Consider the following 23,010-nt stretch of genomic DNA (forward strand, 5'->3'; position numbering starts at 1 on the left):
GGATCAGTTCTTGTTGGAGAATGTGGTCGCTATCGAACACGACGATTCATGACACCCCAGAGATGTTCTATGGGGGACATGTCTGGGGAGCGTGCAGGTCATGGCAACACGTTGACGATTCGGGCTGTCTGGGGTCTGGCGTTGTCATGCGGACAAAGGACACCACTCGGTAGCTGTTGTAGAAATGTTAGGACAATCGGACGAAGAGTATCATCCATGTGACGCTAAACTGTCAGGTTTCCGTTAACGATGACCAGTGGTGTTCTCTCCTGCCCACAGATTTCCTCCCAACACCATAACAGCCCCTCCACCATACGGCATTAAACATGCCGCCTTCCGTTCTCTCCTTCGGTGGTAAACACGCTGTCTTCCTTCAGAAAAGACAGAACCGACTTTCATCAGTGAAAACGAACCTTTGCCAGTCACGCCGCTGCCAACGACGTACAGTCCGGGCCCACCTCAATCTCTGATGACGATGTTGCGCTGTCTATAACTGTCCTCTGTAATTCCTTGACCCCTATGTCGCCTAGCCACTGTCTATCGACTAACCTTATGCCCCGGGGCATTCTTCGCTGGTGACGTCACTGTCAGGAAGCGATTCCGGAGATGAAAAGTACACAAGTCCCGGTCTTCATTGGGCGTAGTTATCTTGGGTCTGCCTATTCTTGGCCTGTCTCATGTCTGCCATGTCTGGCTGTAACGTTGCATCACGTTAGTGACAGCAACACGGAAGCAACCACTTAATGTTGGCATGGATGGCTTCCATCTGTATCATACCAAAGGGCCCGCTCGCGTTGATCGGGTGTCAGTCGTGAACGTGTGTTGACGTGTACCACTTTCTGCATAGATTTAGTTCGAACTCGCGTTTTTATATTTTTGCAATTTCAGTCTGGTAAAGTATCTTTTGGCCGTCAGTTTAGAAATTAAAGAGACCAATTAAACCGCCTTATCTGTTTCATATTTAGATATATGCATAAATTCAGAGTGACAAAAAACTCTCCACAAGATTGTATGACAACAGGGATCACTTCAACTTTCCAATAGTTAACTTTCCAATTATGTCGAGCAATACTACAGCAGCGCCAGCCTTTGGTGTCAACATTTCACAACGCTCGATACGCTCACCTTTTCGCCAACACGCTGGTATCATCACCATTTGATAGTCACGATTCATTAACACATACTCATGGGTCGGAATCGTTAACCGATTCTGCTTTTAGCAGATTACATTTGAATAGGATGAATATAGAAAGGGCTTTGTCGCTTTTATTTACAAGTAGGTTTTTAAACGTCCGAGAGTTCTTTTTGCCAAAGATTAAGAACTAAGGAGTACAAAACAAAATTAAGCAGATATTTTGTTAAAGGCGAAAAGACAAAATGTTGTTTACACTACAATATTCCAAATGGTAACACGCGTGGGCGACATATGCATTCAATTACTATGTGAATTAATAACCACAACAAGTCCCTACTTAATGCTGAGTATTGCATACTTATAAACAGCAGTACATTACAGACGTGTGCTCAAGAGGTCTTTTACAGAGACTTAAAGCAACTGGCAAATTTGTCAGTCTGTATATTAAGTATCGAATTAACCAAAACAAAATTAGGTTTTGATAATGGTGCCTCTATTACGTGAAACAAATAATATTCTTTTTTGATATACTTATATTAAGTAATCATTGTAAACGTTTACTTCCGAGAAAATGATTTTGTATTCGTGCTTGATGGTTCATTCAAATATAGGATCATATTCAACTCAAATTGAATAAAAAAGTTCAGCAGTCAGATTCGAACTCACTTAGATATACAACGTGCACATTCTTCGAGCTCGCGGTCTACCCGGATTATCTCCCTTTGACGAGGGAATTTCCCCATTCAACTTCCTGATTGCCGTGGTCAATCAATAACCGGCGTGTATTCATTCACAAGGGTAACTTATTGACTTCAACGATCTACGTCATGACAGCCAACTGTTATAACTGACAGCATAGTTTCACAATGTGGGATATTAATGTACTGGTTGAATACAAGCCCAACACCCAGTGGTGAGTGTGACTTGTCGACACGTACATAGATAGCGAGTTGTTTTATCGTTTATTAAATAACACACGTCATTGTACACGTGCCAGTTAAGATTTTATGCCTGTGACCTCAAAGTGTACCTTACGTAATTTCGTTTGGAGTGTATGGTGTATATGAAATCTTTTATTACCAATAATAACAAGTCCGAACAACAGTTGAGTGGACAGAAATGTACAACGAGAAAGTTTAAGGGATAACCTGAGACACGTGTAAATGTTGATAGTTTTGATTCCAAGTGAATGAAAACAAGACACCAACTACCTGGAATAACATCTCGTCTCTAAATGAAGTTCCAACTGGAGCGCAATTCTAAAACAAATCATGGCTAACTGAGATATTTTACAAACGTTTCAACTGATTAATGGTGTGTAAGTGTGGGTGTCAAAATTGGTAATGTTAGTAGTTATACCTCCCACATTCTTGCTTTGATTCCACTATTCGAGTGGCCCCTTCTATGACCCACTTCTGTGATCCACTTCTGTTATCCACTTCTGTAATCCACTTTTCTGATTCCACTTTTGTGATCCACTTCTGTGATCCACTTCTGTAAACCACTTTTGGGATTCCACTTCTATGATCCACTTCTGTGATCCACTTCTGTGACCCACTTTTGTGATTCAACTTTTATGATCCACTTCTTTGATTCACTTCTGTGATCCACTTCTGTGATCCGCTTCTGTGATCCACTTCTGTAATCTACTTCTATGATCCACTTCTGTGATCCGCTTCTGTGATCCTTTTCTGTAATCTACTTTTGTGATTCCACTTCTGTGATCCACTTCTATGGTCCAATTCTGTGATCCACTTCTGATTCCACTTCTGTGATCCACTTCTACGATCTACTTCTGTGATTCATTTCTGTGATCCACTCCTATGATCCACATCTTTGATTCCACTTCTGTGATCCACTTTTGTGATTCCACTTCTGTGATCCACTTTTGTGATCCACTTCTACGATCTACTTCTGTGATTCATTTCTGTGATCCACTCCTATGATCCACATCTTTGATTCCACTTCTGTGATCCACTTCTGTGATCCTTTTCTGTAATCCAATTTTGTGATTCCACTTCTGTGATCCACTTCTATGGTCCACTTCTGTGATCCACTTCTGATTCCACTTCTGTAATCCACTTCTGTGATCCACTTCTACGATCTACTTCTGTGATTCATTTCTGTGATCCACTCCTATGATCCACATCTTTGATTCCACTTCTGTGATCCACTTCTGTGATTCACTCCTGGGATTCACTTCTATGATCCACTCCTGGGATTCACTTCTATGATCCACTCCTGGGATTCACTTCTGTGATCGACTTCTGTGATTCCACTTCTATGATCCACTTCTGTGATTCACTTCTATGATCCACTCCTGGGATTCACTTCTATGATCCGATTCTATGATCAACTTCTGTGATCGACTTCTGTGATTCCACTTCTGTGATCCACTTCTGTGATTCACTTGAATGATCCACTCCTGGGATTCACTTCTGTGATTCCACTTCTGTGATCCACTTCTGTGATTCCACTTCTGTGATTCACTTCTGTGATTCCACTTCTATGATCCACTTCTGTGATTCACTTCTATGATTCACTTCTATGATCCACTTATGTGATTCATTTCTATGATCCACTTCTGTGATCGACTTCTGTGATTCCACTTATATGATCCACTTCTGTGATTCACTTCTATGATCCACTTCTGTGATCGACTTCTCTGATTCCACTTCTATGATCCACTTCTGTGATTCACTTCTATGATCCACTCCTGGGATTCACTTCTATGATCCACTTCTACTTCCCTGACCTTCATGTCCTTGTTGCAGACTCCAACTTGTTGTTATGACTCCTCCCTTTAATGTCATATACATTCTAGCGTTATGACTCCTCTCTCTAAAGCCACGATACGGTCTACTATTGCGATATGTGACTCCTCATTCATTTGTTATGACCCCTCACACCATTGTCATGACTCCTCCTACTATTGTGATGACACCCCCCTCTACTGCTATGATTTCTCTGTCTATTGCCATGACTTATCTCACTATTGTTATGATTCTTCTGTATATTGTCATGACTCCTCCCTCTTCTACTTTGACTCATGCATCTATGCTCATGACTCCTCCCTGTATTGTCAAGACTCCTTCCTCTATTGTTATGACTCCTCCCTCTACTGCTGTGACTCCTCCATCTATTATCATGACTCCTCCCTATATGGTTATGACTCCTCCCTCTACTGATGACTTCCGTCTATTGTCAAGACTCCTCCCTCTATTGTTATGACTCCTCCCTCTACTGCTGTGACTCCTACATCTATTATCATGACTCCTCCCTATATGGTTATGACTCCTCCCTCTACTGATGACTTCCGTCTATTGTCATGACTCCCCCTATTGCTATGACTCCCCCTTTACTGCTATGACTCATCCGTCTATTGTCACAACTCATCCCTCTATTGCCATGACTCCTCTATTGTCATGTCTCCTCTTACTATTTTCACGACTCCTCTCACTATTGCAATGGCTCCTTCCTCTATTGTCATGACTCCTCTCACTATTGCCATGACTCATCTCACTATTGCCGTGACTCCTCTCACTGTTGCCATGACTCCTCTCACTGTTGTCATGACTGCTTCCTCTATTGCCATGACTCCTCTCACTATTGCCATGACTCATCTCACTATCGCCATAACTCCTTCCTCTATTGTCATGACTCCTCTCACTATTGCCATGACTCATCTCACTTTATTCGTGACTCCTTCCTCTATTGTCATGACTCCTCTCACTATTGCCATGACTCATCTCACTATTGCCGTGACTCCTCTCACTGTTGCCATTACTCCTCTCACTGTTGTCATGACACCTTCCTCTATTGCCATGACTCCTCTCACTATTGCCATGACTCAGCTCACTATTGCCATGACTCCTTCCTCTATTGTCATGACTCCTCTCACTATTGCCATGACTCATCTCACCATTACCGTGACTCCTTCCTCTATTGTCATGACTCCTCTCACTATTGCCATGACTCATCTCACTATTGCCATGACTCATCTCACTATTGCCATGACTCCTTCCTCTATTGTCATGACTCCGATCACTATCGCCATGACTTCTCTCACTATTGCCATGACTCCTTCCTCTGACTCTGCTCACTATTGCCATGACTCCTCTCACTATTGCCATGACTCATCTCACTATTGCTCATGACTCCTTCCTCTATTGTCATGACTCCTTCCTCTATTGTCATGACTCCTTCCTCTATTGCCATGACTCCTCTCACTATTGCCATGACTCAGCTCACTATTGCCATGACTCCTTCCTCTATTGTCATGACTCCTCTCACTATTGCCATGACTCATCTCACCATTACCATGACTCCTTCCTCTATTGTCATGACTCCTCTCACTATTGCCATGACTCATCTCACTATTGCCATGACACCTTCCTCTATTGTCATGACTCCGATCACTATCGCCATGACTTCTCTCACTATTGCCATGACTCCTTCCTCTGACTCTGCTCACTATTGCCATGACTCCTCTCACTATTGCCATGACTCATCTCACTATTGCTCATGACTCCTTCCTCTATTCTCATGACTCCTTCCTCTATTGTCATGACTCCTCTCACTATTGCCATGACTCATCTCACTATTGCCATGACTCATCTCACTCTTGCCATGACTCCTTCCTCTATTGTCATGACTCCACTCACTATTGCCATGACTTCTCTCACTATTGCCATGACTCCTTCCTCTATTGTCATGACTCTGCTCACTATTGCCATGACTCCTCTCACTATTGCCATGACTCATCTCACTATTGCCATGACTCCTTCATTTATTGTCATGACTCCGCTCACTATTGCCATGACTCCTCTCACTATTGCCATGACTCATCTCACTATTGCCATGACTCCTTCTTCTATTGTCATTACCCCGCTCACTATTGCCATGACTCCGCTCACTATTGCCATGACTCCTCTCACTCTTGCCATGACTCATCTCACTATTGCCATGACCCCTTCCTCTATTGTCATGACTCCGCTCACTATTGCCATGACTCCTCTCACTATTGCTATGACTCATCTCAGTATTGCCATGACTCCTTCCTCTATTGTCATGACTCCGCTCACTATTGCCATGACTCCTCTCACTATTGATATGACTCATCTCACTATTGTCATGACTCCTTCCTCTATTGTCATGACTCCTCTCGCTATTGCCATGAATGACTCCTCTCACTATTGCCATGACTCATCTCACTATTATCATGACTCCTACCTCTATTGTCATGACCCCCGCTCACCTGCCATGACTCCTTCCTCTATTGTCATGACACCACTCACTATTGCCATGACTCCTCTCACTATTGCCATGACTCCTTCCTCTATTGCCATGACTCCTCTCACTATTGCCATGACTCCCCTCACTATTGCCATGACTCCTTCCTCTATTGTCATTACTCTGCTCACTATTGCCATGACTCCGCTCACTATTGCCATGACTCCTCTCACTCTTGCCAAGACTGATCTCACTTTGCTCATGACTCCTCCCTCTATTGTCAAGACTCCTCCCTCTACTGCTGTGACTCCTCCATCTATTATCATGACTCCTCCCTATATGGTTATGACTCCCCCTCTACTGCTATGACTCATCCGTCTATTGTCATGACTCCTCCCTCTATTGCCATGACTCCTCTATTGTCATTACTCCGCTCACTATTGCCATGACTCCGCTCACTATCGCCACGACTCCTCGCACTCTTGTCATGACTCCTCTTATTTTTTCCATGACTCCTCTCACTATTGCCATGACTCATCTCACTATTGCCGTGACTCCTCTCACTGTTGTCATGACTCCTTCCTCTATTTCCATGACTCCTCTCACTATTGCCATGACTCAGCTCACTATTGCATGACTCCTTCCTCTATTGTCATGACTCCTCTCACTATTGCCATGACTCATCTCACTATTACCGTGACTCCTTCCTCTATTGTCATGACTCCTCTCACTATTGCCATGACTCATCTCACTATTGCCATGACTCATCTCACTATTGCCATCACTACTTCCTCTATTGTCATGACTCCGCTCACTTTTGCCATGACTCCTCTCACTATTGCCATGACTCAACTCACTATTGCCATGACTCCTTCCTCTATTGTCATGACTCGGCTCACTATTGCCATGACTTCGCTCACTATTGATATGACTCATCTCACTATTGTCATGAATCCTTCCTCTATTGTCATGACTCCTCTCACTATTGCCATGACTCCTTCCTCTATTGTCATGACTCCTCTCACTATTGCCATGACTCATCTCACCATTACCATGACTCCTTCCTCTATTGTCATGACTCCTCTCACTATTGCCATGACTGATCTCACTATTGCCATGACTCATCTCACTATTGCCATGACTCCTTCCTCTATTGTCATGACTCCGATCACTATCGCCATGACTTCTCTCACTATTGCCATGACTCCTTCCTCTGACTCTGCTCACTATTGCCATGACTCCTCTCACTATTGCCATGACTCATCTCACTATTGCTCATGACTCCTTCCTCTATTCTCATGACTCCTTCCTCTATTGTCATGACTCCTCTCACTATTGCCATGACTCATCTCACTATTGCCATGACTCATCTCACTCTTGCCATGACTCCTTCCTCTATTGTCATGACTCTGCTCACTATTGCCATGACTCCTCTCACTATTGCCATGACTCATCTCACTATTGCCATGACTCCTTCATTTATTGTCATGACTCCGCTCACTATTGCCATGACTCCTCTCACTATTGCCATGACTCATCTCACTATTGCCATGACTCCTTCTTCTATTGTCATTACCCCGCTCACTATTGCCATGACTCCGCTCACTATTGCCATGACTCCTCTCACTCTTGCCATGACTCATCTCACTATTGCCATGACTCCTTCCTCTATTGTCATGACTCCGCTCACTATTGCCATGACTCCTCTCACTATTGCTATGACTCATCTCAGTATTGCCATGACTCCTTCCTCTATTGTCATGACTCCGCTCAATATTGCCATGACTCCTCTCACTATTGATATGACTCATCTCACTATTGTCATGACTCCTTCCTCTATTGTCATGACTCCTCTCGCTATTGCCATGAATGACTCCTCTCACTATTGCCATGACTCATCTCACTATTATCATGACTCCTACCTCTATTGTCATGACCCCCGCTCACCTGCCATGACTCCTTCCTCTATTGTCATGACACCACTCACTATTGCCATGACTCCTCTCACTATTGCCATGACTCCTTCCTCTATTGCCATGACTCCTCTCACTATTGCCATGACTCCCCTCACTATTGCCATGACTCCTTCCTCTATTGTCATTACTCTGCTCACTATTGCCATGACTCCGCTCACTATTGCCATGACTCCTCTCACTCTTGCCAAGACTGATCTCACTTTGCTCATGACTCCTCCCTCTATTGTCAAGACTCCTCCCTCTACTGCTGTGACTCCTCCATCTATTATCATGACTCCTCCCTATATGGTTATGACTCCCCCTCTACTGCTATGACTCATCCGTCTATTGTCATGACTCCTCCCTCTATTGCCATGACTCCTCTATTGTCATTACTCCGCTCACTATTGCCATGACTCCGCTCACTATCGCCACGACTCCTCGCACTCTTGTCATGACTCCTCTTATTTTTTCCATGACTCCTCTCACTATTGCCATGACTCATCTCACTATTGCCGTGACTCCTCTCACTGTTGTCATGACTCCTTCCTCTATTGCCATGACTCCTCTCACTATTGCCATGACTCAGCTCACTATTGCATGACTCCTTCCTCTATTGTCATGACTCCTCTCACTATTGCCATGACTCATCTCACTATTACCGTGACTCCTTCCTCTATTGTCATGACTCCTCTCACTATTGCCATGACTCATCTCACTATTGCCATGACTCATCTCACTATTGCCATCACTACTACCTCTATTGTCATGACTCCGCTCACTTTTGCCATGACTCCTCTCACTATTGCCATGACTCAACTCACTATTGCCATGACTCCTTCCTCTATTGTCATGACTCGGCTCACTATTGCCATGACTTCGCTCACTATTGATATGACTCATCTCACTATTGTCATGAATCCTTCCTCTATTGTCATGACTCCTCTCGCTATTGCCATGACTGACTCCTCTCACAATTGCCATGACTCATCTCACTATTATCATGACTCCTACCTCTATTGTCATGACTCCGCTCACCTGCCATGACTCCTTCCTCTATTGTCATGACACCACTCACTATTGCCATCACTCCTCTCACTATTGCCATGAGTCATCTTACTATTGCCATGACTCCTTCCTCTATTGTCATGACTCCGCTCACTATCGCCATGACTCCTTCCTCTATTGTCATGACTCCTCTCACTATTGCCATGAATCCTTCCACTATTGTCATGACTCCGCTCACTATCGCCATGACTCCTCTCACTGTTGCCATGACTCATCTCACTATCGCCATGACTCCTTCCTCTATTGTCATGACTCCTCTCACTATTGCCATGAATCCTTCCACTATTGTCATGACTCCGCTCACTATCGCCATGACTCCTCTCACTGTTGCCATGACTCATCTCACTATTGCCATGACTCCTTCCTCTATTGTCATTACTCTGCTCACTATTGCCATGACTCCGCTCACTATTGCCATGACTCCTCTCACTCTTGCCATGACTCATCTCACTATTGCCTTGACTCCTTCCTCTATTGTCATGACTCCGCTCACTATTGCCATGACTCCTCTCACTATTGCCATGACTCATCTCACTATTGCCATGACTCCTTCCTCTATTGTCATGACTCCGCTCACTATTGCCATGACTCCTCTCACTTTGATATGACTCATCTCACTATTGTCATGACTCCTTCCTCTATTGTCATGACTCCTCTCGCTATGGCCATGACTGACTCCTCTCACTATTGCCATGACTCATCTCACTATTATCATGACTCCTACCTCTATTGTCATGACTCCGCTCACCTGCCATGACTCCTTCCTCTATTGTCATGACACCTCTCACTATTGCCATGACTCCTCTCACTATTGCCATGAGTCATCTTACTATTGCCATGACTCCTTCCTCTATTGTCATGACTCCGCTCACTATCGCCATGACTCCTTCCTCTATTGTCATGACTCCTTCCTCTATTGTCATGACTCCGCTCACTATCGCCATGACTCCTTCCTCTATTGTCATGACTCTGCTCACTATTGCCATGACTGCTCTCACTATTGCCATGACTCATCTCACTATTGCCATGACTCCTTCCTCTATTATCATGACTCCTCTGACAATTGCCATGACTCATCTCACTATTGCCATGACTCCTTCCTCTATTGTCATGACTCCGCTCACTATTGCCATGACTCAGCTCACTATTGCCATGACTCAGCTCACTATTGCCATGACTCATCTCACTATTGCCATGACTCCTTCCTCTATTATCATGACTCCTCTGACAATTGCCATGACTCATCTCACTATTGCCATGACTCCTTCCTCTATTGTCATGACTCCGCTCACTATTGCCATGACTCAGCTCACTATTGCCATGACTCAGCTCACTATTGCCATGACTCATCTCACTATTGCCATGACTCCTTCCTCTATTGTCATGACTCCGCTCACTATCGCCATGACTCTTTCCTCTATTGTCATGACTCCGCTCGCTATTGCCATGACTCCACTCACTATTGCCATGACTCCTTCCTCTATAGTCATGACTCCGCTCACTATTGCCATGACTCCTTCCTCTATTGTCATGACTCCGCTTACTATTGCCATGACTCCCCTCACTATTGCCATGACTCCTTCCTCTATTGTCATGACTCCGCTCACTATTGCCATGACTCCTTCCACTATTGCCATGACTCCTCTCACTATTGCCATGACTCATCTCACTATTGCCATGACTCCTTCCTCTATTGCCATGACTCCTTCCTCTATTGATATGACTTCTTCCATATTGTCATGACTCCTTTCCCTATTGTCATGGCTCCTTTCACCATTGTCATGACTCCTCTCACTATTGCCATGATTCCTTCCTCTATTGTCACGACTCCTCTTTCTATTGCCATGGCTCCCCCTTTTCCTTAAATTATGACTTCTCGTGTTTTTTCAGCAACCCATGCGTGTTGTAAGAGGCGACTAACGGGATCGGGTGTTCAGACCCGCTGACTTGGTTGAGGCATGTCTTTGTATCACAAATGCGTGGATTGATGCTCATGCTGTTGTAGCAGGGCGTGGAGTCATCCCACAGATGACATCCTTACCTTGTCAGCTTGCTGACGGGGTTTAACCTCTTTGGTCACGTGGACAAGGCGTCCGACCTCGGATTGTGGATTGTCTGGTCCAGACTCGTTTATTTACAGACAGCCGTCATATAGATGGAATATGCTGAGTGCAGCGTTAAACAACAAACAAAAACACAAACATTTAATGTCTATCATGTCCAGATGAACGGGTCAGATCGTATTAGCACTATTTAAAGTGAATAGCGATGTTTTAAGTTGCTGATTAAGCTGTCGCTTGCGGAAACCGATGTGGATCTAAATCTAGATTTATATCACCTATAAACTCCATCTGCTTGGATTTTCATCTTCCTTTGGGGCAGATGCAGATGTTTCACTCGGCCGTAATAAGAAATATTGCTATATCTTCTTTTGCAAAGTCAACGGATCTGTAAACCAATTTATATAAAAAGAATCGCCTTATCAAGTTGATAAATTTGGAAACATATGACTATCTGGGTAAGCTGCGATGATTAGAGGCAGGCAAATGTATTTCAGTATGTTTAAGACTTTCGGCCGAAAATTGTGTATCATAATATCATGTATGCTATATATATGTATGTAATATGCTATATTGTAGTACATAATGTTCACTACATTCACTGTTAGCCTGACATTGCTCTGTTAAGTAATTGATCTTTTCCATTGGCCTGTAGCAAGTAACTGGTTGGAATTTCATTAATAGTTCATTTTCGAAGTCCGCTATAAAACTGACTACCATGTAAAAGGTGATACTCGTCTTTAAAAGCGACAATGTTTTTCCCGATGCAGACTTAACATCTCTTCTCTATTATACAACAGAACAACGAGGACGCTGACTCATATGGCTGTGACATGCGGCAGATATTGCTGGTAACTATTGCAGATACGAGTCCGTGTGCACAATGGCTTGTTCTGAGAGCGACACAGAAAGATTCAGTTTTAATGAACGTCTCAAGAGTGCTATAGCTCGCGAGTTCAAACGGCGGGTCGACCCACGCTTGTTGAATGATGCGCTGTCACTCAAAGTGAGGCTCACAGAGAGACATGAGGTAAGTGGGGCGGCATCACAGTTGGCGTATTGTAACCTACACACGTAATTTAAACACATTTCCAAAATCTTCTCTGAAACCACAAGGCCTATGTAGGCCAAGAACTTTGTATGAATGATCCCAGCTAGTGGGGCAAGCATCGTCCTTTGACCACATTGACTTCCGACACGTACAAATATGTCATTTCTTCTCCACCGATTTACCTGGAACCGTCAACAAGGACATATTTCCCGTCGTACTATTTTGGGCTCGTGGCCCAATCAGTAAATCAGTGTGTATTTGAATTACCGTATTACCTGAATTTGAGGAATTTAGAAATTTAACATTTTCTTTAATCTTCCTCAGGATGAAATGAGGGCCAAGCTTGGCAGCGAGGGAAGATGGGTAGCTTGTGATTATCTGTTTCATCAACTCGTCAAGAAGACGGACTGGTTCAAACATCTTCTCAAAGCGTTGGCTGATCCTTCCGTTGGATTGGCAGATTTTGCTGACTTCTGCAGACAAAAAGAAGGTATCTTTTTTCTTTTGTCATTGCGGTCACTTGTTGCAAAATAAAAGTTCTTTACATCGCAGTCCCTGGTAGGCGTCTGTATTTTATGACCTGGTTAAGGGATCACCGACCCTAAATTTCACAAATGTTGATACGCTGTTTTATATCAAATTTTACCTTAATAACTCAAGGTTGTAATAATCACTTTGAAAGATTTTAAAAATTTCTACTTCGACCACCGCCCCTTTGTTTTTGAGAAAGAATCAGTAAATAAGGTTATGAAAAATGAAGGCCTTATCTAATTATTAGTAAATAGACAAAATATTATTATTGTTATTATTATAATAATAATTATTAGTATTATTATTTACATGAGAGTAAATAATTTCTGACTACACGTGTGTATTTAAAAAATAACATCAAATAATTCTGAAGACTTCGAGCTTGCCAAAATTATTTCACTCGGGATATAATTCCTCGTAGAGCACAGGCTGTTCTCTAAATATACATACACCAAAGGTCGTTAAACCTTAACCATATTCAAACCTTAAACTCGGAAAAAATGTTGTATTTTTATGTTACAGCCTACATAAATAGCGTCTCCGGGGATTGTACGACTGATAACGATGATGACGACGTTAAAAGGGCAGTGGACGAAATAGACGGACCCCCAAGACAGAGTCAAGGACGATTCACAAACACACGCTCGACAGTGCGTGACTCATCTGATAGCGATGACTACGAACCTATGTGTCCGCCCATCTACGAAAATGAAGAACCTTATGATGATGCCAGATCGCTCCCTTACCCTACCCAGAACGTCATGTGGGTAGGTGTGACCCCTCCTCCCACCCAGGCAGTCATTAGGGCAGGTGTGACCCCTCCTCCCACCCAGGAAGTCATTAGGGCAAGTGTGACCCCTCCTCCCACCAATGCAGTCATTAGGGTAGGTGTGACCCCTCCTCCCACCCAGGAAGTCATTAGGGTAGGTGTGACCCCTCCTCTCACCCAGACAGTAATTAGGGTAGGTGTGACCCCTCCTCCCATCCAGGCGGTCATTTGGGTAGGTGTGACCCCTCCTCCCACCCAGGCGGTCATTAGGGTAGGTGTGACCCCTCCTCCCACCCAGGATGTCATTAGGGTAGGTGTGACCCCTCCTCCCACCCAGGATGTCATTAGGGTAGGTGTGACCCCTCCTCCCACCCAGGCGGTCATTAGGGTAGGTGTGACCCCTCCTCCCACCCAGGATGTCATTAGGGTAGGTGTGACCCCTCCTCCCACCCAGGATGTCATTAGGGTAGGTGTGACCCCTCCTCCCATCCAGGCGGTCATTTGGGTAGGTGTGACCCCTCCTCCCACCCAGGCGGTCATTAGGGTAGGTGTGACCCCTCCTCCCACCCAGGCGGTCATTAGGGTAGGTGTGACCCCTCCTCCCATCCAGGCGGTCATTAGGGTAGGTGTGACCCCTCCTCCCACCCAGGCAGTTATTAGGGTAGGTGTGACCCCTCCTCCCACCCAGGCGGTCATTAGGGTAGGTGTGACCCCTCCTCCCACCCAGGCAGTTATTAGGGTAGGTGTGACCCCTCCTCCCACCCAGGCGGTCATTAGGGTAGGTGTGACCCCTCCTCCCATCCAGGCGGTCATTAGGGTAGGTGTGACCCCTCCTCCCACCCAGGCGGTCATTAGGGTAGGTGTGACCCCTCCTCCCATCCAGGCGGTCATTAGGGTAGGTGTGACCCCTCCTCCCATCCAGGCGGTCATTAGGGTATGTGTGACCCCTCCTCCCACCCAGGAAGTCATAAGGGTAGGTGTGACCCCTCCTCCCACCCAGGATGTCATTAGGGTAGGTGTGACCCCTCCTCCCACCCAGGAAGTCATAAGGGTAGGTGTGACCCCTCCTCCCACCCAGGATGTCATTAGGGTAGGTGTGACCCCTCCTCCCATCCAGGCAGTTATTAAGGTAGGTGTGACCCCTCCTCCCACCCAGGCGGTCATTAGGGTAGGTGTGACCCCTCCTCCCACCCAGGCAGTTATTAAGGTAGGTGTGACCCCTCCTCCCACCCAGGATGTCATTAGGGTAGGTGTGACCCCTCCTCCCATCCAGGCGGTCATTTGGGTAGGTGTGACCCCTCCTCCCACCCAGGCGGTCATTAGGGTAGGTGTGACCCCTCCTCCCACCCAGGATGTCATTAGGGTAGGTGTGACCCCTCCTCCCACCCAGGCGGTCATTAGGGTAGGTGTGACCCCTCCTCCCACCCAGGCGGTCATTAGGGTAGGTGTGACCCCTCCTCCCATCCAGGCGGTCATTAGGGTAGGTGTGACCCCTCCTCCCACCCAGGAAGTCATTAGGGTAGGTGTGACCCCTCCTCCCACCCAGGATGTCATTAGGGTAGGTGTGACCCCTCCTCCCATCCAGGCAGTTATTAAGGTAGGTGTGACCCCTCCTCCCACCCAGGATGTCATTAGGGTAGGTGTGACCCCTCCTCCCACCCAGGATGTCATTAGGGTAGGTGTGACCCCTCCTCCCATCCAGGCAGTTATTAAGGTAGGTGTGACCCCTCCTCCCACCCAGGATGTCATTAGGGTAGGTGTGACCCCTCCTCCCACCCAGGCGGTCATTAGGGTAGGTGTGACCCCTCCTCCCACCCAGGCAGTTATTAAGGTAGGTGTGACCCCTCCTCCCACCCAGGATGTCATTAGGGTAGGTGTGACCCCTCCTCCCATCCAGGCGGTCATTTGGGTAGGTGTGACCCCTCCTCCCACCCAGGCGGTCATTAGGGTAGGTGTGACCCCTCCTCCCACCCAGGATGTCATTAGGGTAGGTGTGACCCCTCCTCCCACCCAGGCGGTCATTAGGGTAGGTGTGACCCCTCCTCCCACCCAGGAAGTCATTAGGGTAGGTGTGACCCCTCCTCCCACCCAGGAAGTCATAAGGGTAGGTGTGACCCCTCCTCCCACCCAGGATGTCATTAGGGTAGGTATGACCCCTCCTCTCACCCAGACAGTAATTAGGGTAGGTGTGACCCCTCTTCCCACCCAGGAAGTAATTAGGGTAGGTTTGACCCCCTCCTCCCACCCAGGCAGTTATTAAGGTAGGTGTGACCTCCCTCCCACCCCAGTCATTGGGGTAGACGTGACCCCTCCTACCACCCAGACAGTCATTAGGGTAGGTGTGACCCCTCCTCCAACCCAGACAGTCATGTGGGTAGATGTGACCCCTCCTCCAACCAAGGCAGTCATTGGGGTAGGTGTGACCCCTCCTCCCATCCAGGCAGTCATTAGGGTAGACAGTGATTAGGAAAGGTGTGACCCCTCCTCCCACCCAGACAGTGATTAGGATAGGTGTGACCCCTCTTACCATCTTACCACCCAGACAGTCATTTGGGAAGATGTGACCCCTCTTTCCACCCAGCAGGTCATCTGGGTAAATCCCCCCACCAAGGCAGTCGTTAGGGTAGGTGTGACCCCCCCTCCCACCCAGCAGGTCATCTGGGTAAATGTGACCCCTCCTCCAACCCATAAGCTCATATGGGTAGGTATGACACCACCCCCCACCCAGCATATCATTTGAGTAGGTATGATTCCTCATCCCACGCAATCAGACATCGGGGTGGGTCGTACTTCTCATCCTAGCCTGTAAGCAAGTCTCGTGTCCTGTGAAATGACAGAACTGATACACTCGTGTACATGTACTATTGACACAGATATAACTTGACGTCAAAAAGAAACTTTACCAGAGTTTGAAATCACTCTTGATCAAAAACAACAAAACATACATGCATGAAGTAAAGTGTATTGAGAAGATCAATATATCAACATAATCAACACTGAAACTGACAATCATACCGCGATTGAGAATGACGTCAGAGCCCCCCAAAATTGGGTGGCTCCCATCTGAACTATACCCAAGGCTCGTTCACGTTGTTCGACTGTGAGTCGTGGCATTTCTTTTGTGTGTTTTTTTACCACTGTGGATGTCTGGCTTGCCGTTGCAATCGTTTTATACCCTTACCCGCACGTGCATTTGCAGTTGTCCGTGGTGCTCGTGTTTTTCACTTTTTCGCGAGTTATCTCGCAAACATGTAACAGACGATTAACATTTTCTGCATACACTATTGTTGTATTCAGGTTATGTGTTTTAGATAGACATCATCGAAAAAAAATTTATGCTCTGTCTGAAATTTATATTTTCAGTTGGTAAAGTTTCTTTTGGACGTCAGTTTATTTACGTATTTGCGTTTCTTGGACGTGAATAGCAACATTCATTAATAATGGATGCGAATACAAACGTGCTTTTTTGTGTATTTTCTTCCTTCCAGGGAAGTTCTAAAGACCGACATGGAGGAGGTCAAGGCAGAACACGGCCAAGGTCAGAATGGAGAAACAGAATAATAAACTGCTTTTAAGGCTTTTTTAAGACCATTTTCCACTGCTTCAAGGCGTACAATTCTTGTTATATTATGTTTTATGAAACAATTCACCACTCCTCCCACATCCATTAAAATAAGTTAATAGGATTTTACAATATACACCAAAGATAATCATTAGCTATATTCATTTTGCATTTTTTTCTGCAGACACAATGTGTATGTAAGTTACATAAAACACATATGCGAATTAGGATTGCACAGATATGGAATTGTTGGAAGTAGAGAGTGTACAAATCTATGTATGTGAAGGACCCTTCATTGCTATTTTCCGCCGTGATATTGCTGGAATATTGCTAAAAGCGGCGTAAAACCGTACTCACTCACTCATTGCTATTTTTACAGCACAATTCAGGACAGGAAAGCTGCAGATCAAATTTCTCTATCGCCAAGTGAACACTACTACAGCAGCATAGCGTGCACCAGCGTTACTGCATCGGGACGTCACCAAGAATCAATTGGTACGACACGGGGCGGAGTTATGTCATCACGTAGTACCCCGACACGTCCGAATCCTTCTGCTGTGACACAACGTGTCAGTGACGGGTACACATTCATTTCAAGTAGGGGCAGTGCCTCAATGGTTCGACCAGCAACCAGTTCAAGGGAAGGTGTTCCAGATAGATCCCCACAACAATACAGGGATATCACCACAAACACGAAGACACCCGTTGCCAGGGACACCAATACCCAAAACGTAGGCCAACCATTGAGGAGAGCCGGACCCTCGTTGGTAAGTCCATCTTCCGGTACGTCACGTGGCAGGTCACGTGATGACGAGAATACACAACATAGTGGTGTTAAGTCGGCTCTTCCATCTCTAAGTTCAAGCCTAGGTGGTCCACAACCTTCATCCGGATATTACAATGAAGACCCTCAGACATTTGTTTCTACGACTGCTAATGCCGGGTCCATGAACCGGCCGTCAGGGAACGTTGACACCTCGTTACGGCCAAGGAACACCTCAAAGGAATGTGAGGAAGACAACACTTGCAGTTATAACAAAATACGTCAGGAGGACGTCAGTAGCAGGAGTCGTAGTGCGAAGGGGTCTAGGCCTCAGGGGTATGACCTGACGTCACCTCACATTGGCGACGGGATACAACCTATGCCACAGTCTAGTGTACCGTCTCGCCAGGCATCGACGTATTACAATCTCAACAGAGGAGACTTGTTAAGGGTAGGTACCTCTCTATACTTTAAGGTTAAAGACAGAACCGACGCTTGGCACATATGGACCGACCAGTTGATATCGAGGGCGTGGTGGTGGCGGTGGTATATATATATATAATGTATATGAAGCACAGTAAAGTTCTAACTCTCAGGCAGAAAATATAGTGATAATTAAATAAGTGGTGTAAGATTGAAGGTGTAGGTATGACCCCTCCTCCCATCCAGGAAGTCACACTCACACACACACTCACACACACACACACACACACACACACACACACACACACACACACACACACACACACACACACACACACACACACACACACACACACATACATATCTGTGTGTGTGTGTGTGTGTCTATCTCCATACCAAATCCAACCCTCTCTCTCTCTCAGATGAGTTTTTATATTTAAAACTGTGAGTCTGGTGTTTTTTAAGAACAATTTCACCTTTGTGGCAGGTATTTTCTCTTCCCGACCCCTGCATATCAAATCATCGGTCACTAAATGGGCAAAAGTCATATCTGGGTGCATATTTGAATAGTTGACGTTATCGCTCGTGTACCATCTTCGCTAGGCAAGGGAGTTCACTGACTGTAAAAGTCCAATATCCACCCTTGCCGAATAAGGCTGGAATTTCTGGGCTCGATCGTAGCGCCACCAGTGGTTATTACGAGTTATGTCCCTTGTAAGCCTCTCCTTTGGACCAAACAGATTCCAACTCTCGTTTCACTTGCATTTGTTTCAAACAAAATGGCGGCCCCCGGCCAAGAAGATCTGATCGATAAAACGGGTCTTACCTCGCGAAGTGCCTAAAATCACGTGAGCACCTTGATTAAAAACGTGAAAAGACTTGGAAAATATCTGTTGACAATGAGTTGGTGGTGCACATGTTTTGCAAATCATGTAATCGACAGTTTACTAACCGGATTTCGATTTCGGTGCGCGATTTTCATAGGACTATTCATAGACTCGTTAGTCCAGCCAAAATGTAAATCCATAATATCAGCCTCCTTTGGCAAGGGTGCAAACCAGACTTGTATAGTCAGTTAACTCCCATGCCTCGGGAAGATGCTCGTGAACCTGCATACATGTATGTGAAGGTTCTTTCAAGATGTATAATGTAGCATCGTGTACTGAAATGGACGTAACGACATGTCTTAAATCTTGAAAGAAAGTTATGAAAATGTTAACCCACGAATAGTCTGCCTCAATGTCCAACTCAAGAATGATTTGCCAAATCTACATTGCATCAGTTCTAGACTGAAATTAAGCATTATCTGGGCATTATTCAGATTTAATTATTTTTTATTTTGTAAATGTACACTCTTCAAACAAAGAAACGCACAGGTAGATTTCTAGTAAATTTATTGAACCTAAAAAAGTCAATATATTTAAATCAATATCATAGATACAAATATGAAATTTTGAAGCTCGATACATACGTTGTCGTTGTACAAAGGCATTGAAAACTGTTCATTGTCATGTAACATAACGCCACAAGGGTGCGCTGAACTCAGTATCTCGTGTGACTGCTCCGGGCAGCAATCACGTCTCTGCATCTGCTCGGTAGTGCCTGGATAAGTGTATAAATTCTGTCCTGCGGAATTTTGCGCCACTCTGCTTGTAACGCGTTGGCCAGTTGTGGGAGTGTCTGCGGCTTGTTCTGACGTTGACGTACACGTCGATCGAGTTCATCACAGAGGTGCTCGATTGGGTTGGGATCTGGAGACCTCGACGGCCAGGGCAAGGCGTTGATGTTGAAATTATGAAGGTAGTCTCCCCTGACACGAGCTGTGTGCAGTGGAGCGTTGTCCTGTTGAAACAGCTCCCTCTGGCGGTCAATGATTGGAAGAAGGTGATGTTTCGACGACGTTGTCCTCCATGTCGCCGGTGAAGAAGAAATCGTGGTTCATAGCTAAACTACACTCGTTTCGAGTTTCTCAAATTCTAAGGCTCTAAGGTATGGTACCAACGAAAGCGTCGCTGCCGATGGATCTGTTGCAAAAGAGGGACGAAAATTTGTCTTCTGGGTCGGATTCCAGCCTCGCGAAGATGGTTCCTGACAGTCTCGGCTAATATCCTCCTCAAACCAGGGATGCGTCCTGCAGTCTCCGTAGCTGTGGCATTGCGATGGCGTAGGTGGAACAGTCGAATGTAGCGATCGTGTGCAGGGGTGGTAACTCTTGGTCGGCCGGTTGTCGGGCGGTCTGCAGTGGAATTGAACTGTGTGTATCGGTCCCAAAGGCGGCAAATGGTGCTGTGGGGGACGTTGAATGGCGTGCAACAGAAGACTCTTATCCCCATCTTTGGATACGTCCTATGGCGATGTTCCGATTGGCAGCGCTGAATCTTGGCATTTTCTAACTTGAAAAATCTTGACAAGTGAAAGACAGGTTCTTGGCTTATGCTTGCCTTTTTAAAGTTACTACCACGGGTTACAAATGCCATAACTTGCACGTGCATTTTGTTTTACTGTTTTCCTCCGTGACATTTTGGAACAAGTGTGGAAACAATGCCGTTTAAGACACTGCCAATCGACAATGGCTGCGTTTTGACGTACTGTTTGTCGAATATCAGGCCACCAACATTTTCCAATAACATATATCAAATATATATACAGGATATTTTCGTGTAATCAGGTTCAATGAACTACTACCACCTGTGCATTTCATTTTTTGAAGAGTGTATATGTTTAAATAAAATAACTTTATTTCTAAATCGAGTTGTAAATCCTTGTACGTGCATTGTGTAACGTAACGCCTGTGTAACGTTTATGTTTCACAATGGTCCTAACGAGGGACTCTCACCACTAGCTTGAGTACTAGTCTACTGTCTACGTCTAGTTTCTCGAGGCAAGGGAGTTAAGTAACTGTAAATGTTTACTTCGCGAAGTGCAGCACATCACGTGAGCACCTTGATGAAAAGAAAAGAAAAAGAAGCTTTGCAAATCCTGTAATCAGCCGAAATCTACATGTCAGTTTAAGAACCGGATGTCGAATTCGTTACGCGATTTTGATTGGACTAGGCATAGACTCGTTAGCCCAGACAAAATATAAGTACATAATTCCAGCGTAGTTCCGTAAGGGATGAAACTGGACTTTTATTGTCAGTTAACTCCCCTGTCCCCGGGAAGATGTCTCCGTCCAAATTTTGAAAGTAGTGACTCGTATTAAACTGACATGTCGTCTCCGTCCCTGTCTCTAATAGCTAACTGCTAGATCGATATGCACACTTTGAGTTTACGAATGCACAAAGCGGGCTTTGAATGACTTAGAAACACTTACTGGGACTGCCAAAGCCCAGTCCCCCAGTAGACATAATACGGCTTTGTGCAGGCGGGCCTTAAGCACACAGGTGTTATACGTTTACCACGAGCACTGTCATGGAGCTGACGGACCCAGAATCATAACAGGAATGATACTCTGGGAGTCTAACCCACAACCAATGGACCATTGCACGGCTAATAAGCACGAGTTAGCAAACCGTTCACCCATAAACATACTTAGAGCGTCTTTAATCACATCTACGAAACAATTAAATCACAAGTTGTTTGCCAGCCTTATGCAGAAAAAAAGATGTACATGTAGGCAAAATGTGAATGTTCGCTCAAAGCATGAGATGTAGCTACGATGAACACCATTCAAAGTGTCACCAGTACTCGAAGCAGTGCGTCTTTTAGTTCCCATGGAAACGTTTTCTCTTATAGAATTTTTCTTTCTTTCTCATCCTACCGACCTTATTTTCACTACAGAAACCTTTTTTTTTCGAAAGGTCCAATTTTAATTCTTATTTATATTTCGACCACTGACTGTCCCAAGTGTTTAGAACAATCTTTATACATAGCCAAAAATGATGTTTGTGAATATACATCGCTGACAGCGTGTAAACGTATAATCATGTTACTGTTAAATAGACGGCGTCTGATTCAACACGGGATGCAACCTATACTGATTGCATGTCAAAAGGTGGAGACGACTTCATACGAGCGGAGGTGGAGAAAGAGTCTCGCATACCAACCACAAACGGTGCGCAGGTGGGTTAAACTGAGAGGCATTGCATCAACCAAGTCAGGGAACCTGACCACCCGATCACGTTAGTCGCCTCTTACAGCAAGCTGAAGACCTATTCTAACCCGGATCTTCACGGGTACAGTCCTGTTTATCTGCGTGACAGAGGCATCGTAAAATATGTGATAAATATAAGGAACACAGTTCCACAACTCGACACAGGGCAAATGTGTCCTAGAAGAGCCACATTAATTATACTGATTCAGAATAGCACATATTTAGGGTGTAGACGTTTTCTATACATTGTAAACAGTGGGTCTATTGTTGCATAGACACCGGATGGAGGCAACTTCACACGAGAGGAGGTGGACACAGAGTTGGCCCGCTTCCCCGGCTACATACCAACCATCACAGATGTCGAGGTA

At 45.3% G+C, this 23,010-nt stretch overlaps 3 protein-coding genes across 4 annotated transcripts in view; all 3 read left to right on the forward strand.

Moving 5' to 3' along the window:
• Positions 1-1,864: 1,864 nt before the first annotated feature.
• The window catches only part of LOC124140126, a 32,890-nt gene continuing 11,744 nt past the window's right edge, over positions 1,865-23,010 (forward strand). Inside the window, exons 1-8 of one of the 2 annotated variants that reach the window (XM_048401615.1) lie at positions 1,865-1,933; positions 12,251-12,480; positions 12,826-12,991; positions 13,555-13,799; positions 17,290-17,339; positions 17,743-18,577; positions 22,492-22,611; positions 22,918-23,007. In XM_048401615.1, the coding sequence (XP_048257572.1) occupies positions 12,334-12,480; positions 12,826-12,991; positions 13,555-13,799; positions 17,290-17,339; positions 17,743-18,577; positions 22,492-22,611; positions 22,918-23,007 (1,653 nt within the window). In that variant the 5' untranslated portion in view covers positions 1,865-1,933; positions 12,251-12,333. Of the gene's footprint in view, positions 2,049-12,250; positions 12,481-12,825; positions 12,992-13,554; positions 13,800-17,289; positions 17,340-17,742; positions 18,578-22,491; positions 22,612-22,917; positions 23,008-23,010 lie in introns of both variants that reach the window. The other variant, XM_048401614.1, reaches the window with a different exon arrangement.
• Positions 5,723-6,736, forward strand: LOC125383492 (signaling mucin HKR1-like). Its single transcript, XM_048401805.1, has one exon. It carries the CDS (start codon positions 5,723-5,725, stop codon positions 6,734-6,736), a length of 1,014 nt encoding a protein of 337 aa, XP_048257762.1.
• LOC125383493 (mucin-2-like) lies at positions 7,708-8,658 on the forward strand. The gene has a single exon (XM_048401806.1). The coding sequence runs from the start codon at positions 7,708-7,710 to the stop codon at positions 8,656-8,658; it is 951 nt and encodes a 316-aa protein (XP_048257763.1).

The sequence above is a fragment of the Haliotis rufescens genome, unplaced genomic scaffold (assembly GCF_023055435.1).
Source record: "Haliotis rufescens isolate VD_foot unplaced genomic scaffold, xgHalRufe1.0.p SCAF_23, whole genome shotgun sequence".
NCBI classification, from domain to species: Eukaryota; Metazoa; Mollusca; class Gastropoda; order Lepetellida; family Haliotidae; genus Haliotis; species Haliotis rufescens.